The 17,912-nt window shown below is 39.6% G+C and overlaps 1 protein-coding gene across 9 annotated transcripts in view; it reads right to left on the bottom strand.

The window, feature by feature from the left end:
* The window catches only part of STXBP5 (syntaxin binding protein 5), a 503,632-nt gene that overhangs the window by 213,285 nt on the left and 272,435 nt on the right, over positions 1-17,912 (bottom strand). For all 9 annotated transcript variants that reach the window (XM_073672694.1, XM_073672695.1, XM_073672696.1 and 6 more), the window contains exon 9: positions 9,411-9,489. In XM_073672694.1, coding sequence (XP_073528795.1) covers positions 9,411-9,489 — 79 coding nt within the window. The remainder of the gene's footprint in view (positions 1-9,410; positions 9,490-17,912) is intronic.

The raw sequence follows: 17,912 nt of genomic DNA, 5'->3' as shown, positions 1-17,912 counted from the left end.
TTCAATGCATGTATCCTCACAGCGGTAAATTCATCAATGCTCACATAATGTTTAGAGAACTTTAGCAGAGGGACGTCTACTGTATACATAATGTAAGCTTCACAGAGACTGCAGTATATACATCACGTAGGATACACAGACTTCTGTATATACATCACAGAGGGTACGCTGAGACTGCGGTACATACATCATGTAGGATACACAGACTTCTGTATATACATCACATAGGGTACGCTGAGACTGCTGTTTGCATCACACAGGAGACACTACTGTATACATCACATTCAGGAGCAGGAGAGCAGAGCGTGCTAACACCACCCACACAAAAAGTTCTGACGCTGGAATTTCTGTAATCTAGCATTTTGTGCACCGTGACAGCATTCAGTAATGAATGCTCTGTGTGTGCACACTCAGATAAATTAATGGGGCTGTGGCTGGAAAAATCTACCTGAGGGTCAGACGTTCCTCACCTCTGTATTACATACACCGCTCTACATCTATCCAGGTATCAACGAGTAATACCATGGTACCTGGAATGGATGCAGAGTGGTTTAACACTCTGCAGCTCACAACTTAAGAGTGTTGGGGGAGGGGGAGGAGAGCAGAGAGGTGTCATTTCATATATTGCGCTGCTCTTCTCAGGACACTTGTAAATCATAGATAATACAGTGAGGTATGTAGTGACACAGCTCTGCTGTCCTCCCCTCCACTTGTAATCACAGTACGTGTCATCAATTAGAGCTCAGTGTGACCTGGTTAAACACATCAGTTTTACCATATTTCATTGAGAAAGCCTTCTCTGACCAGCTCAGCATTCTTCTGACAATGCTCACTTGGTTAAAGCATATAAACTTTACAAACTAATACCACTAAAATGGAGATGGGAAATAAAACACTTCATCGTTTTATTCATCATGATGTGACCTGTTCAGCATGTAAACATGGCGAAAGACCCTCTTTAAACCCAATATATCTAAGTTCTCGCTAACATAGGGGGTCTCAAATAAAGGACTGCTTTATGACTTCCCCATGACCAAATAGGAATAGGAGTTAAGCATAAGAGGCAGCTTCTGTACACAGATGTAGATCAGACAGAAATTTGTGGTTGGATGCCTTAGGAGAACTATATACAATATTACAAAACTTATAATCCATATACAAATGACCTCATATATAATCAATTCTTTATTAGCACACAAAACCAACCCATAAAAAAAAACATCCCTAAAGACCATGTAAAAACCACATGGGCAGTGTGGTTTTCTGTGTAATAATAAAGGTACAAATATTATACAGAATCATATAGGTGAGTATCACAGTAAGTACATCACGTTAGAATGGTTATACATGTCATCCAGGAGGCATGTTAGGGATCAGATGTAATTCTACTGGTACACAAATATCAGCAGGGAAAAATATACCTAAACACTTCACAAATTATCAGAATTGTAACTGGCGCCTTCTCCGGTTCAGAGGCATTGATAAAGTCCAGTTTAGGGCAAGAGGAGGGGATTCTAATAAAAATATTAAAACAGAAGGAAAGTAAATGGATTAGCATCCTTGATACCATAAAACCGAATGGTTTGAATGATATGATCCGCTGCGCCCCCTTTCTCTGATAACTTCCAACACTGCCAATAGATGGATTCTGGCTCTGATAACTATAAATAGTTTTTATTGTTTTATAGCTGCTTTTTGAGATTTATATGCATGTTCTATGGCTATTTGGAGTCAGATGACTGTTATTAATGAGTACTCTGTGTTAATTATATGGTTACTATGCTTTTGGGGACTTCTATGATTAGGCTTATTTTATCAGTTATATGGCGATGAGCCTTTAATGTGTATGGATATATATATTTTTTTCTTTATGAATTGATTATTCTGTCTTTTTTCCATATAAGAGTTACTATAAATGATGAGATATGGAAATTAACCACCAGATGGCACTCCAATTTAGAAGGTCCGGGAATGGAGAGAAAAGAGTAAAATGAATTGCTTCAAAGCCTATACTATGGAATTATATATCTACACCCATCTGAATGCAATATATTATAGATAATATTACTTGGCTGTGTTTTGCACTTGCCTCTTGTAAAGATGGCACTTTGTGATTCTCTGTGGGCACGTGTGTGAGCTGCGTCATCGTGACCTCTCCTCCCCTGCCTGGCGTCCAATCAGGGCTTCCGCTGTGTTGGTATGCGCAGTGGGACTTCCGGGACGCCGGACATCGGGGGCAATACGCAATGGGCAAAACACACACGCCCATTAACACGGACTATTTTCAGGTGATCTGGCCCCAAAACTTGCTATATATTTCTTAAAAGGCAGTGCCCCAATATCTCCTGACAAAGCAATACGCGAAATGCGTGTTGGGGTACTGGGTGGTGTGGTTTGTTACAATGGCACATGGTGTGTAATATATTGTAGTTAAGATCATGACTGCTTGTTACATGTGTAACTGAATCCTGTGTACATAGTTTGGTATTGACACCATAACTTCTATATTGTGGCCAAAAAGGTGCTGTTAGGATATCATTTTTTTTCCCAACATGATGCTGATATTATATAATAAGCATCATCATACCACCTGCTGATATATAGAATTACATCTGATTATACTAACATGCTTCCTGGATGACACAAAACCATGCTAAAGTGATGTACTTACTGTGATACTCACCTATATGATTCTGTATAATATTTGTGCCTTTATTATTACACATAAAACCACACTGCCCATGTGTTTTTTAGGGGTGTGTTTTTTATGGGTTTCTGTTTTTTTATGTGCTAAGAATTGATTATATATGAGGTCATTTGTATATGGATTATAATTTTTGTAATTTTGTATATAGTTCTTCTAATGGCGGTAATAAGTTAGATATATTATTGGATACCCCCATTACTTATAAGTAAATTATTATGCGTCTATATATCCAAATTTATATACTATTCCGAATATTGGTTGTATCAGGATCAGTTTTTTCTGCCTCAACTGATACTGATAAGAAATCTGCATCAGATCACATTTTTCCACATTAAAACAGTTTTCTGCTGCAAAATCAATAAGACGGATCAGAAAATGCAAGATGCAGCGTTTTTCATCAGGCTCCATTAGGGGTTCAGCATAACAACTCATCACATAAATGGGAAAAACACAGGATCAGTTTACCTCCCATAGTTTTTTGCAATTCTGTTAATTTGTTTCAAATTAATGATTACTGGACACGTGAGCACTGTCTTCATGCTTTATTCAGACGTCAATGATTTTTTTTTGTGCACAAAATACGGTCAGAGTTTTAGCAGTGTTTTTGACCCGATATTCACCAGTTTGATCGTGTACGACTAAGCTCCTATTAGTTTGGGAAAAACTGTCAGTACAAGGATGGCATCCAAGCGCTGTCCAATGTTTTCATGGAATTATAGACTTGAATTGGCAAGATTGGTCAGGCTCAGATCAAAATCAAATGTCTCTGTGGTTTTGTGTGGACCTTTACTACTATCTGTAAACACCTTATGTAGTGCGCAGAACAAAGTACAAATGTTATTGTTTTTAACTACATTTTTATAGTTACATGGACTAGTTGCATTGAATGCATCTTCACACACATAATTTGTTTGTTTGAGCTGATCTACTCATATTAAAAAGAGTTTCCCACTAACAGTCTTAAAATACTGAATAAAAAAATACTATTTCATAAAGACACTGCACCAATGGCCAGTTGAATAACTTCCTTTAGCCCCACAGGTAAATTCAATTTTCATTTGCATTTGATTAAAATGCTAACTCCTTTGAAATGCGGCAACAGATAGAAGATATAAAGGGGTCAATGGATTTACATTTCAATGACCTGCATGCTCGAATTTGAGGGGTTGCCTTTAAGGGAATTTTAGATTATGGGAAAATCCCTTTACATAATGAAGCTCAACAAAGTGTATATGCTGGTAAAATCCACTTGTGTCATAGCAAAAGTTAGACAGCCCCAAACACTGACACAGACAGAAGGCAAATTCAGCAGAATTCAATAGCGACAACAGTACAGGCTTCAGGGAAAGACTCTCAAGGATAGTTAACATTTCAGGATACTAGGAGATTCCAATTTCCCTTTTAAAATGAGAAAACTCCTTTGAGCACAATCTAAAATGACCCGAGTCTTTAACCATTAGTCTGTTGTATTTGTTAAACTGTTTAGCAAAGCTCATTATAATTAAGTACACGATCCTGTCTGTATGTGACAATTAATGAAAATTAGAACAGAAATCAGGGCTGCGGAGTCCATAAGCCAATGTTCCCACTCCTTCATGAATAGCCAATAATTAGTAATAACTATATTAGAAAAAGAAAGAAATATACACACACAGGCACTGGATTGATGGAACATACATATGCAAGTAGCCTCTTCAGAGAAAAAGAGGACTTGAACTCTATAGTGCCACCTATTGGAAGCAGCAATCCTACAAGTCAATCCTACCTTTAACGAGTCGTGCAATATGACTTCGGATAAAAGCCAAATCAGAAGGAGAATAAACCATAAACCATAAGGAGAAATGTTACCCCTTAGACCTCAGTCTGGAACACACATAAAACTCAAAATATACTCATTACATTTCAAAAAATATATATATTTTTTAACTAGAGCCAGTACATTTAACACAAAAAATCAGATAAACTAGTAATTTTCTGATGAAAACCTAAAGTACTAAAATGATATGTCCTAGGCACTACTACAGGTCAAAATCAACAACTGTTTAATGTGTAATAGAACACTACCTAAAATGAAACAAAAGAAAACTTATTTGTGGTGGAGGGGGAATAAACAATTAAAACTAATTATTTTCCGTTAGTCTATATATTGGATGTATACAAGAGCTTCTTTGAAGAGGTATTCTGATCTCTGGGACACAGACTGATCTTCGTATACTGTTGCAACCACTTCACTGCTTTTCCCTCCATAGTGGTGTCATGGCCACCCAATGTACAGAAAATTATAGTGCAAGGTGTCAAAGGGAGCAATGCTAAAACAGAGCGGTGCCACTTTTAATCATAGGGCCTTAGGGTTTGTTTTTTGCAAGATGAGTTGTACTTTTTAAGGACACCATATATTTTTCCACATTAGTTTACTGGAAAAAAAATCCAAGCAACTCATCGGTGCCCCGCCATCGCATCACAGAATTAATAGAATGATGCACCCCCAAGCTGACACGCTGTTAATGGTGCTGTCAATGTTTCACAGCGGCATTTAACAAGTTATTAGTCTTGGGCAGACCCTCTGCTCCACCTGCAGCTGTTAGAGAAAGGAATTACCTGCTAGGTTATGGGACAAGCTCACCCCGTACACCTGTTACAGACTTGCGCCATACATGTATGGCAGATATCAGTAAGGGGTTAAATAACTAGGCTACAATTTCACTAGGGGAGTGCATGCAGTAATGCTTTACGAGAACTAAAATAACTTTGTTTTATCTTTGTTCCAACAGTTCATGTTACAAAACTGCTGTTAGCAAATTTTTCTTAAGGGTTAATAAACCAGACACAGAAACTGTAAATTCTATTCTTATATATAGGTTTAGAAACTTTTCTTCCATCCACATTTTTCATGTCACGTTAACTGAAATTGACGTTTACACACAGAGATACAATTGGAACAGCTGCGTCTCCGGAGCAGAATACAAGCTAATTCTGAAATGTGCATCTGGTGTAAAAATGCCATATATGCAAATTGTGTCCGGCATACTAGCCAATTATACAGTTCTTAATAATAATGTTGCAGGCTTTATATGGTGTCTTATAGCGGATGCCAAGTTTTTGTGTAGATCGGAATTCAGTATACATGTTCCAACCTTTGGAAGATACATAGCACTGGTTTCTACACGACTTCCAATAAATGACAGTTTAAAAAATAAATTATATATATATATATATATATATATATATATATATATATATATATATATATATAATTAAAGACACTTACATTCAAAAGCTATTAAAAATGGACAAAACTTGATAATTTGAGTACACATTTACACAGCAGTTCTATTGGACTGTTGCACTTAGCAAATATCACGAATCAGGCCAAAAAAAGAACAAAATGTTAAATTATTTGAACTACCCCGGGAAATCCAGAATCCATTTATGCTACTTATGCAATTCTACAAGGTGTTACACAATGATGTCACATAGTCACTGGAACATCTCTAAGTTTACTGAGAGAAGATCGCTGTCATTTGTGCTCATAGAAGAACCAGAACCTTTACACATGGGATCACAATAAGTGCAACACAGAGGCTAAATGCCAGGTTCTCACATGCAGTGCCTTCAAAAAGTATTCATACCCTGTGAACTTTTCCACATTTTTTTCACATTACCCCCACAAGCTTTAATGTATTTTATTGGGATTTTATGTGATATACCAACACAAAGTAGCAAGTATTTGTGAAGTGCAAAGGAAACGCTACATGGTTTCTAAATTTTTTAAAAATATACCGTATTTTTCGGACTATAAGACGCACCGGACTATAAGACGCACCCAGGTTTTAGAGGTGGAAAATAGGGGAAAAAACTTTTGAAGCAAAAAATGAGGAGAACTGCAACTCCGCATGTTCTTCAGCTCCTATGGCATGCTGGGAGTTATAGTTCACCCCATATTTGTCATGTGGTTTTCCTTAAAGAGAACTATAACTCCTAGCATGTCATGCAGCTCCTATGGCATGCTGAGAGTTCTAGTTCACCACAGCAGTAGTGTTTTGCTGTTTGTGCTTAAACGTAATCTACAGTATAATGCTTGCCTCACTGTTTCTTGTTTGGACCGTGCAAGGCAGGGAGCGGTGGGGTCGCACTGCAGGGAGATGGATCACGGAACAGGAATCAACAGCGCCGTTATGAATTCATTATGGCCGTGTTAGACAGGAGTTAGTGGGCGGTCTCCGGTCCAGATCACGTGCTGCAGGGCAGGGGCAACACAGAACAGCACAGCGCGCAGTCTCCCCGGCCCTGCCTCTTTGTAACGTCACTGCAGCATGTGTTCTGGACCGGAGACCGCCCACTAACTCCTGTCTAACACGGCCATAGTGAATTCATAACAGCGCTATTGATCCCTGTTGCGTGATCCATCTCCCTGCAGTGCGACTGCGCTCCTTGCTTAGCCCGATGGAGTGTGGTCGCACTGCAGGTAGCGGGGGTGCACGGCATGAACAGGGATCAACGGCATTGTTATAAATTCACTATTGCCGTGTTAGACTGGAGAAAGTGGGCTGGATCCTATGATGTGATTTATCCATTGAATTTTTATCTCATTACCTGAACTGATCTGAACTATTTTTCTATCAATTAAAAAAAAAAAAAAAATTGGGGGAAATTTTTTCCTGGAAGCCAGTTTTTTCTTACATTTCTACTGTTTCTACTACGTGAGACCACACGTTACTAGGCTTCCCTGCACCAGGAGCATGTGAGAACAAGGTGAGCTGAATTTATTTTATTTCTTATCTAAGTAAATTTCTCCATCTCTTCCATTTCGGCATTCGCAGTAATTGGACTGCCCTTAGATGACTTCTGAGCGCAGTCCGATGTTTCACACACACCCGTAGACTTGTATGGGTGAGTGCAATCTGATTCTTGGATACACTAGCAGCATACTGCGATTGTTTTCTCATACGAATCAGCATAATAAAATTATCGCAGATCTGAGCTGCCCCATAGAACAACAATGGTCGCAGTGCTATGCGATAAAACACTGTATAGCACTTGGCTGTGATATACGCTCGCGTGAGTGAGCCCTTAGTCATATATACCACAAATCTGGCCTTTATGGAAGAGTGGTAAGAAAAAAGCAATTTTTGAAAACAAGCCATAAGAAGTCCCGTTTTCAGTTTGCAAAAAGCAATGTAGGGGACACAGCTGTGGAAGCAGTTGCTCTGATCAGATGAGACCAAAGTAGAACTTTTAAAGCTAAAAGCAAAACGCCATGTGTGGGGGAAACCAACACTGTACATCACCATGAAAACACCATCTCCACGGTCAAACATGGTGGTGGCAGCATAATGCTGTGGGGATGCTATTCTTCAGCAGGGACAGGGAAGCTGGTCAGAGTTGATGGGAAGATGGAGCTAAATACAGGGCAATCCTGAAGGAAAACCTGTTAGAGACTGCAAAACACTTGAGACTGGGGCGTAAGTTCACCTTCCAACAGAACATAAACCCTAAATATACTGCCAGAGCTACAATGGAATAGTTTAGAGCAGGGATGTCAAACTTGGACAAAGTCGCTGGCCAAACAGTATACAGTATAAGGGGCCCCACAGTGTCCTCCATACAGCATAAGGGGCCCCACAGTGTCCTCCATACAGCATAAGGGGCCCCACAGTGTCCTCCATACAGCATAAGGGGCCCCACAGTGTCCTCCATACAGCATAATGGGCCCCACAGTGTCCTCCATACAGTATAATGGGCCCCACAATGTCATCCATACAGAATAATGGGCCCCACATAGTCCTCCATACAGTATAATGGGCCCCACATAGTCCTCCATACAGTATAATGGGCCCCACATAGTCCTCCATACAGTATAATGGGCCCCACATAGTCCTCCATACAGTATAATGGGCCCCACATAGTCCTCCATACAGTATAATGGGCCCCACATAGTCCTCCATACAGTATAATGGGCCCTACATAGTCCTCCATACAGAATAATGGCCCCACATAAAGGTGGTGGTTCTGGTGTATATAAAATTACCCTGCGGGCCATATTTGGCCCAAGGGCCAGAGTTTGACACACATGGTTTAGAGCAAAGCATATTCATGTGTGAATGGTTAGTCACAGTCCAGACCAAAATCTCATTGAAAATCTGGAAGAAGAGGGTCTGAACAGCAATTTTGAAGTCTTGCCACAATCTCACTGAGCTACAGTTAGTTTGCAAAAAAGAATCAACAACAATTTCAGCCTCTAGATGTGCAAAACTGGTAGAGAAATACCTCTTGCAGCAGTAGTTGAAACCAAAAGGTGGTCCTACAAAAGTATTGACTCAGAGGGGCGGAATACAAATGCACGTCACAATTTTCAGATATATATTTTTCAAATATTTAGAAAACCATGTATAATTCTCTTCACACTTCACAAATACTTACTAATCTGTGTTGGTATATTACATTAAATCCAAATAAACATTTAAGTATGCGAGGCAACGAAAAAAAAAAATGTACAAATTTTTTCACAAAAAAGTGCAGTATCTGCCCTTTTCATATATTGGGCGCCATCACAAAACTGTTTACAACATAGATTTTAAAAAACACAAAAACCCCACAAGCTTAAGGGAAATATATGTCATTGTATGGGAGTGCTCATACATGATGTGAACAAAGTCTTACTGCAGTTTGTGCTAAATATACAGACTGTTAATGGTTTGCTCACCCATTTCTTGTTGTTTTGTACTCCACTTTTAAAATAGGCTTGCATGGTTCTGGTTTCTTTCCATCTTTTATCTGTTTACCTAGGATACAAATATAACGTTCATATTAAATAAAATGTATTTTATAGCGCAGTTAACTATATTAGCCAATGGTAGGTAAAAATCTGGCAGTAACTGAAAATAAAGTACCCTTCTCCAACATACAAAACGACCAAACAACAAAGATCCATAATATCATATTATTAATATGTCATCTAAAAGTCTACTCATACTGTCCCCTTTCAAAGGATAAAAAAGCCCAAAAAACTAAAATATGAAATTATCATATAATTGGTTGTGAAGTGCTTACATCTTCAGAATGAGGAATCTCACAGGTTCGATGTGTAGCTGTGTAAGAAGGACTTACGGTCCACATTCCCCCTTGAAGACACACGTATACACTCCCTGACAGAAGTTATGTCGCTTATCCATGTTATGTAAATAAAAGCTTATAACCTGACGTTAAATTCATCCATTGGTTTTATAAATTACTCTTTTGAAAGCTGAAACCCTCCCAAATTTGGTTTCGGTTAAGAAAATAAATTGGCATCAATGCTGCAATATTGATCATTTAATGAACACAGAATGGTCAGACTTTGGCAAGACAAAAGTTTTGTCGCCTGGTCATATAATGCACCCAATCCTAGTTTACATCCTCACCGGTGCTCAGTAAATGATCGGTTAATTAGTGGGTGTGTATAAAAAGAAACCCAGCACCCCAGACTTTCACTTGAACGGCCAAAAATCCACACTGCGACCTAAGCCTTGATTATCAAGAGGCTGAAGACTAGATCCACTGCAGAGGTGGCTGGCACCTTTAATGTGATTTAGCGTCAAGTACAAAGAATTAAAAAAAGATTTGAAGAGACTGGAGATGTGTTTGACAAGCCCAGGTCCGGCAGACCCCGCAAGACAACTGCTCAGGAGGAACGTTTGTTGGTTAGATAATCCAAAGTAAGCCCCTCTTCCACTGCAGCAGAGCTCCAACAGGCCTGGTCACCTCAAGTCCCCGTGTCAACTAGAACAGTTTGTAGGATTCTGTCTCGAAATGGCCTCCATGGTTGAATCAGTGCCCAGAAGCCAGCACTAAAAAAAAGGCAAATAAAAAAACATGTGGCATTTGCAAAGTCCCACTGCCTGCTAAACAGATGGATGCTGAAAAAGTGTTAGAAGGTGGATTCTCTGATGAATCTTCAGTAGAATTACACCACAGTCACAAATACTGCAGGAGACCTACTGGAGCCTGTATGGATCCAAAATACCAGAAAACAGTTAAATTTGGTGGTGGAAAGATCATGGTCTGGGTTACATTCAGTATGGGGGTGTGCGAAACATTTGCAAGGTGGAAGGCAATATCAATAGCCTAAAATATCAAGAAGTATTAGCTACCTCTTACATTCCAAATCATAAAAGGGCTCAAATTCTGCAGCAGGATGGTGCTCCATCTCATACATCCATCTCTACAACAAAGTTCCTCCAGGCAAAAAAGATCAAAGTGCTCATGGACTGGCCAGCCCAGTCACCAGTCATGAACATCATTGAGCATGTTTGGGGTAGGGTGAAAGAGGAAGCTTGGAAGACAAAACCAAAGAATCTAGATGACCTCTGGGAGGCATGTAAGACTGCATTCTCTGCTATTCCTGATGACTTCATTAATAAATTGTATGAATCATTGTTGAACCGCATGGATGCAGTCCTTCAAGCTCATGGAAGTCACACAAAATATTAAATATGACTACTAGCACCACAACTTCATTCACCAATGTTATGCAACATATAATTGTATTTTAAGATAACTATTTGTTTGAATATCACATTACTTTCTGTGGGCGACACAACTTTTCTCTTGCCAAAATCTGGCCATTCTGTGTTCATTAAATGATCAATATTTCAGCATTGATGCCAATTTATTTTCTTAACATAAACCAAATTTGGGAGGGTTTCAGCTTTCAAAAGAGTAATTTATAAAAACAATGGATGCATTTAACATCAGGTTATAAGCTTTTATTTACATAACATGGATAAGCGACATTACAACTACACTCCCTGACAGAAGTTATGTGTATTATGACATGTGTTATTAGTCATAGTTTGTATTGACAGTAGGGAGTGTTAAGGTTAATGTTTGAAAGTATATCCTATAATCGCAGAAAATACCGACGTATAATCAATAAATTGAACAGCCTATGAATATATCAGATACCCTACAACACATATTCCAAAATTAGGTAAAAAGTCTCAGTAAAAGCAATAACTTTATTGATAATAATCCAGAAAAAAAGACACACAAAAACACATAAAAGGGAAAAATGGGGTGGGAAGGACTAAAAACACAAGAAGTGGAGAGGGATGGATGTGCAATTAATCATATGCTTGAAAAAAAGTGCCATATGGTGCAAAATGGATCTAGGTGTCTGTCCTAGAGAGGATAAAGATACTGAAAGTGCATTGATTTCCAATAAAGGGGAGGAGGTTCCCTACTATTGCACAAACCCAAATGTAATATCAAATGTCTATAATTGATGTCAAATTGATCGTGGTCAATACCATAATTGTGTAAAACATGTTAAATAAATGTAGGATACTACAAATCCATAAGTGCATCAATGAGTGTATGGAGTACAATAATCCCAATTATATCCATCCTAAATAGGTGGGACCAGAATATCAAATTATCCACAAGGACCCCCACTCATATTGCACAACCCCAGCTAGAAGAAACAATCCCTAGGATATATCATGCTCATAAGAGAGCGAGAAGACCATTTGCTGACTGTAAACCACAGCATGAAAACACATTGCAGTCAATTACCAGGCATGATACCAAGCTGAATTGAGGTGCACCGCATTCCCCTCCACCGTACTCCAATGCACGTTTCAGAGCCGCTTCGTCAGGGAGTGAGGTGGAGAGGAGGTATGAAGCCCTAAATAGAGGGACACCAGCTGTTGGTACTTGCAATCAGGACCATCCTCCTATCGGGCGCCGTCCTGTCGCAAGCATGCGATCCTCCATCCCCCGCCACCACAGGATCCGCGTCATCAGGGTGCGACCATAGGTCGCAACTAGGGTTGAGCGAGTAAGTTCTGTCCGAGTATGCTCGGGTTGAGCTCAGAGTATTTACAGCTGCTCGGTGATAAGGTTAAATCGCTCCCGTGTGCATGATTTGCAACTGTTTGACAGTTTTATTACATGTGAGGAATGTGTAAGAAATAGACATTCCTCACATGTAGTAAACTGTCAAACAGTTGCAAATCATGCACACGGGAGCGATTTAACCTCATCACCGAGCAGCTGTAAATACTCAGAGCTCGGCCCGAGCATACTCAGCGAAAGGGTTAATAGAACATACTCGCTCAACACTAGTCGCAACCCAAGGACGCAGCATCACTGCGGCAGAGAGGGAGGGCCGATCACATGCATGAGCAGACGGCGCACAAAGGTCCCGTGTTATTAGTGATAGGTTGTATTGACAGTAGGGAGTGTTAAGGTTAATGTTTTAATGTCGCCCAGAGTAAGATGGGGCTAAGAGAAGGGACAGAGACAGTTTCCAGTCAGGAAGACAGATAATGTCCAGCATGCACCAGAAGCAGACCTGTGGTCTGAATAGTGAGCAGAGCCGCATGACTTGAGTGTCCCTGACCTGAGTGGAGACAGACAGTGGATAGCGAGATCCAAAGTAAAGGAAGAAAGTGACTGAAGGACAGAGTGAAGCACAGGAGAAGGGTCCTGGGACAGGACACCTAGCAGTATGGCCTCCAGTTTGCAACTCAGAGGTACCGGCCAGGACAGAACAGAGAATGTAAGACGAAGAGAGTGCCCTTGGCAGAAGTTCCAAGGCGTCAGCAAGCAAAGAAGCTAAGTACCGGCCATAAGGGCAAGCTAGTTCCTCTAAGAGGAAGAGAGCACGCAGAACCACGAGGTTGAAGTACAGGACTCTAACCTACTGGACTGTAGTACAGTGTTGTATTGTGGTGAAGACAGAGGACCTTGAAGCAGAAACAAGTAAGCTTGAAAGAGGTAGAGAGATTGTGTGTGAAAATGCTCAGTGTTGTAAAGGAAACCTGCTACCTATTGTACATAGCTCCCACCAAGTTTCTTTTAAGTAAAAGACTGTTCATTTTTGAGTGGTAGTCTCCCTCACTTAACTTTTCAACATTCGGTCCTAGCCAGACGAAGTCACTGGCATCATGCGGCCTACAAGGGCACAGCGCCCCCGCAGACCGAAGTCCACACACCAAGAAAAGACCCCCATCTTCATGTAGCGTGCTGGGGCATGAAAGACGAGTACCTCGCCCATGGCTACAGCCCCGTGCCATGTTACAGCTGGGCTGGTTCTGTGCACGGACGTAATTCCTCATTCATTATGCGAGTCACTTATATGCATATTTGTGTTTTTCACGGGTAGAACACAGACCCATTATAGTCTATAAGGCTATTCATATGTTACATAGGTTGAAAAAAAAGACTTGGGTCCATCCTTCTTCCACCAATTGTACATTTTGTCACTAATTTAACAATAACCCACAATGTTATGTGCACTGAGGAAATCATCCAGCCCCTTTTTAAAAACTGTTATAATGTCTGCCATCACTACCTCTTGAGGCCGGGCATTCCCCAGTCTGACTGCTCTAACTGTAAAGAACTCTTATTTAGCTGCCCGAATCGCCGTTCTTCCTCTCATAATGAGTGCCCCCTGGTCCTTAGTATGGTCTTTGGAAGGAATAAGTCATGTGCCAGTCCCTTGTACTGACCACACACATTTATACATGTAAATGAGATCCCCTCTGAGGTGGCTTTTTTCTAAGCTAAACAAGCCCAACTTTTCCAACCTCTCATCATATGAGAGGCCTTCCATCCCTTGTAATAATCTAGTTGCCGGCTTTTGAACTAACTTCTGAATATCTTTTTAAAATGTGGAGCCGAAAACTGGATCCCATATACTAGATGTGGCCTCACCAGTGCTTTATAAAGGGGTAACAGTATGTTGGGATCGCAGGATTTTCGCTCTTTTTATACATCCTAAAATCTTGTTTGCTTTTGCGGCTGCTGCTTGACATTGAGTACTGCTGCTCAGCTTACTTGTAAACAGAATGCCCAAGTCCTTCTCCTCTTCTGTAGTCCTGAGTATACTCCCAATTAATGTATATGAAGCAATAGGATTACAGCATACTAGGTGCATTACTCTACATTTATCTACATTAAACCTCATCTGCCAAGTGTTTGTCCATTCAGTCATCTTATTTAGAATGTTTTGCAATATCGTAATAGATCAGATTTTAATATCCTATATAGTTTGGTGTCATCAGCAAAGACTGACACTTTACTCTCAATCCCATTCACTAGGTCATTAATAAAGAGGTTAAAAAGAATTGGTCTTAGCATATATCCCTGTCTGTTTTTTGTGGACAGTTTTTGTTCAAAGTATCCTATACAAGTCTATGGGTTTGTAAAAACCATGGAAAGAACCTGGATGGTATCAGGGCGCTGTCCGTTATTAACATTGAAAATGAAAAGAAAGGAGAAACTTCAGGTTTTTTATCAATTAAAATTACTGGATAAACACAGATGGTTAAAACGGACACTGATGAAAATTGGATCCAAAACACTGAAAAAATGGTCTGCATTTTTACATATGAGAACAATCAAGACATCTGAATGAGGCCTTAAAGTGTGCACCAGGTATCTGTGATAGCCATGAAAACATTAAGAAACACATTCCAAAATGGTAATGACAAAGGTCTTCTGTAATTAGTTGTAGACGTCTACTATGGAAAATACACTAATGCAAGTATCTAAGTTAGTTGCAGTTATCAAAGGACTTTTGAAAAATATATTTAAGTCTGGAGATGATGTGAGATGGAATATCACAAATCATTATATAGGACATAACACTAGAAATACTTTGGATTTTAAAACATGAAATTACAGAGTATGCTCAAAGTATTAGATTCTAACAGAAAATGGACATCTGAAAGTTAAGAAGTTGAAACAATTAATCCTTTCAATGTTTCTTCTAAAATGTTTTTTGAAGCTTTTATTAGCAGGTAAAGGATTCAGAATCTCTCTAAATGACAAGTTAATGCATCTGTAAATTGTTATTCATCAACCTGGCAAATGAATGAGTTTGATAAATCTGATAGGTAATTTTCATTTCAGTAAAAGACTTGCAAATAAATCCCAAGTAAAGCAATATTTTATATTCGAAAAATGAACTATTTTTAAAAGGGTTATCTGGGACACTTTTTCTCATGGGGCTAAGAACTGGCAGGCATTTGCTAACTACCTTACGGTTTTACCCAGCGCCAGCTCAGGGCAATTCTGCTGCTTCACGTCAATAGAGCAGTTAATCTTCCGGGCTGCTCTGTCGACGTCATGCTGATAGCTAGCCGGCTTCCCACAGTTATGCAGAGGGGAGACTGCTGTCAATCAGCAAGACATTGACAGTCAACAGGGCAGAGCTGGAGAGAGACAGCTGCTCTGTTAACGTGATGTCATCGGAAGCCGCAGAATCGCCGGCAGGAACTACCTGCCTATAAGTTCTTAGAACCATAAAAAAAAAAGTAAACAAATTGTCCCAGGCAACCCCTTTCATTTCATTTGGAGTATACCTATTTTAATAAGGAGTTATGTTGAAATAGAATCTTCTACTAGAAAAGGATCTCACATTTGTATTTAAGGGGTTGTCTAGAATTTGTCCATTTTCTAATGAGTACAGCTTCCTGAAACATATAAGCTTAAGAAGAGTACAGATATATCATACTATATGGCATATGATAATTCGTCATAGTAGCCACATAGGTGGATCAAGAATTATGGCTAGATTCTAATACTAGAAACAAGCTAAATCAGAGACGTCCCCTTTAAGATGTTATTCATGTTACACTAAATATACTGTAATATAATGCTGTTAGTAAAATACAGGTTTAAGCCACAAATGTTCCTTAGAGGAATAGTAAAGTAAAAATAATATAGATTTACTAACTAAAAAGGCAAATGCAATTTAAGGGTTTTATTACACATCACTAGACACAAAGAAAATGTCTAGAATAGAAGGTGTTACTAAGAGCACTTGTAAAGTGCACTAAATTTACTAAAAGGTGTGCTCCAGTTTTCTTGGCTCAAAAAGTGTTCTAAAAATAAGACAACTCAAATGATGTAAACATGGAGGCAAATTCATTAAGACTAGCATTGTGCACAGCAGTCTTCATGAAGGTGCTTGCTGGAGTGCAGTGGACCCAAATAAGTCGGGGACTGAAGGACATTCTGTAAGTTACACCGAGTTGCGCAAAAATATTGCGACTTACAGGTATTTTATTCCAGCATTCTGAAGTAAACACCTCAAAGGGGCTGTTCGGCCTTAGGCTACAAGTCTACAGTCAAGCTGTGACTGTAGACCCGTGAATCTTCACATCGCGTGCGGTGAGGATTCTCTGGTGCTGTGAGCAGCGGGCGCGTGAACTCAGGTATGTGATTTGCATACATGCGGTCACATGCCAACTAGATAAGAGCAGCCTCATTCAAAGCAAGTGTATTGAGCGAGGCCGGAAAAAGTCTAGTCGGAATGCGGCCGGCAGAATGCAAATCACATACTTGTGGTTACATGACCGCCCGCTCCCTGCGCCAGAGAATCCCCATAGCCTAAAGCTGGACAACCCCATTAATGAATTGCCCCCATAGACTAGTAAAAAAAAAATGAACCAAATTTGTCATCCAGCCAGAAACAATGTGACCAATCTGGTGAATTCTAAAGATGTCTAAGTTTACACTATTACACAGTATTAGTAAACTTGCCGCAATGTATCAAAGGCTTAGAAACCCTTTACACAAACTATGTTTTTTATAAACTCTACAGAATTGCTCTCTGAAAATCACTTAGTAAGATTATATTGAAAATGCAAATTATCACTTCTGTAGCTATGTAACATGATTAAATATTACAATATTCTCATTGTGAATAAACTGAATGTACAATATGACCTTCATGTAATGTCATGACATTTGCCCGTGCTGAGGTCAGCTCATGGGGCATCGATTAACAACATTATACTATAGGAAAGTATATCACAATGTTTTGTATAATTTTAATAGTTGCTGCAAGTTGGACTTTATTTTTATATCGCAGAAAATACCATTTACAATTAACACTTTTATTCCATTGCTTGTGACGTGTATGAGGCAACACATTTCAAAGAAGCATTATACAATAAGGTAACAACAAAGCAGTTGATGAAAGCCACATAAATAAGCATTAAATACAATGCAAGAGGAGAAATAGAAAACCCCCAAGGACTATCTAATAACATTGAAATAACAGCAGAGTATGCAGCTGGTCTCCAGCTTAAATGGGCTGTCCGGTCAATAGTGATAAGCCTGCAGTCGCTCTGTGTGACTGCAGACTTATAAATCCCCCCACCGCAGGCACTGTACGCTGCAGGGATTCGCCGGTATGAGACACGGTAATGGA

This window comes from Phyllobates terribilis, unplaced genomic scaffold (genome assembly GCF_046119375.1).
Source record: "Phyllobates terribilis strain yellow unplaced genomic scaffold, ASM4611937v1 Scaffold_3__8_contigs__length_932513732, whole genome shotgun sequence".
Taxonomy (NCBI): domain Eukaryota; kingdom Metazoa; phylum Chordata; class Amphibia; order Anura; family Dendrobatidae; genus Phyllobates; species Phyllobates terribilis.
This window is presented reverse-complemented; position numbering and strand designations above follow the sequence as displayed.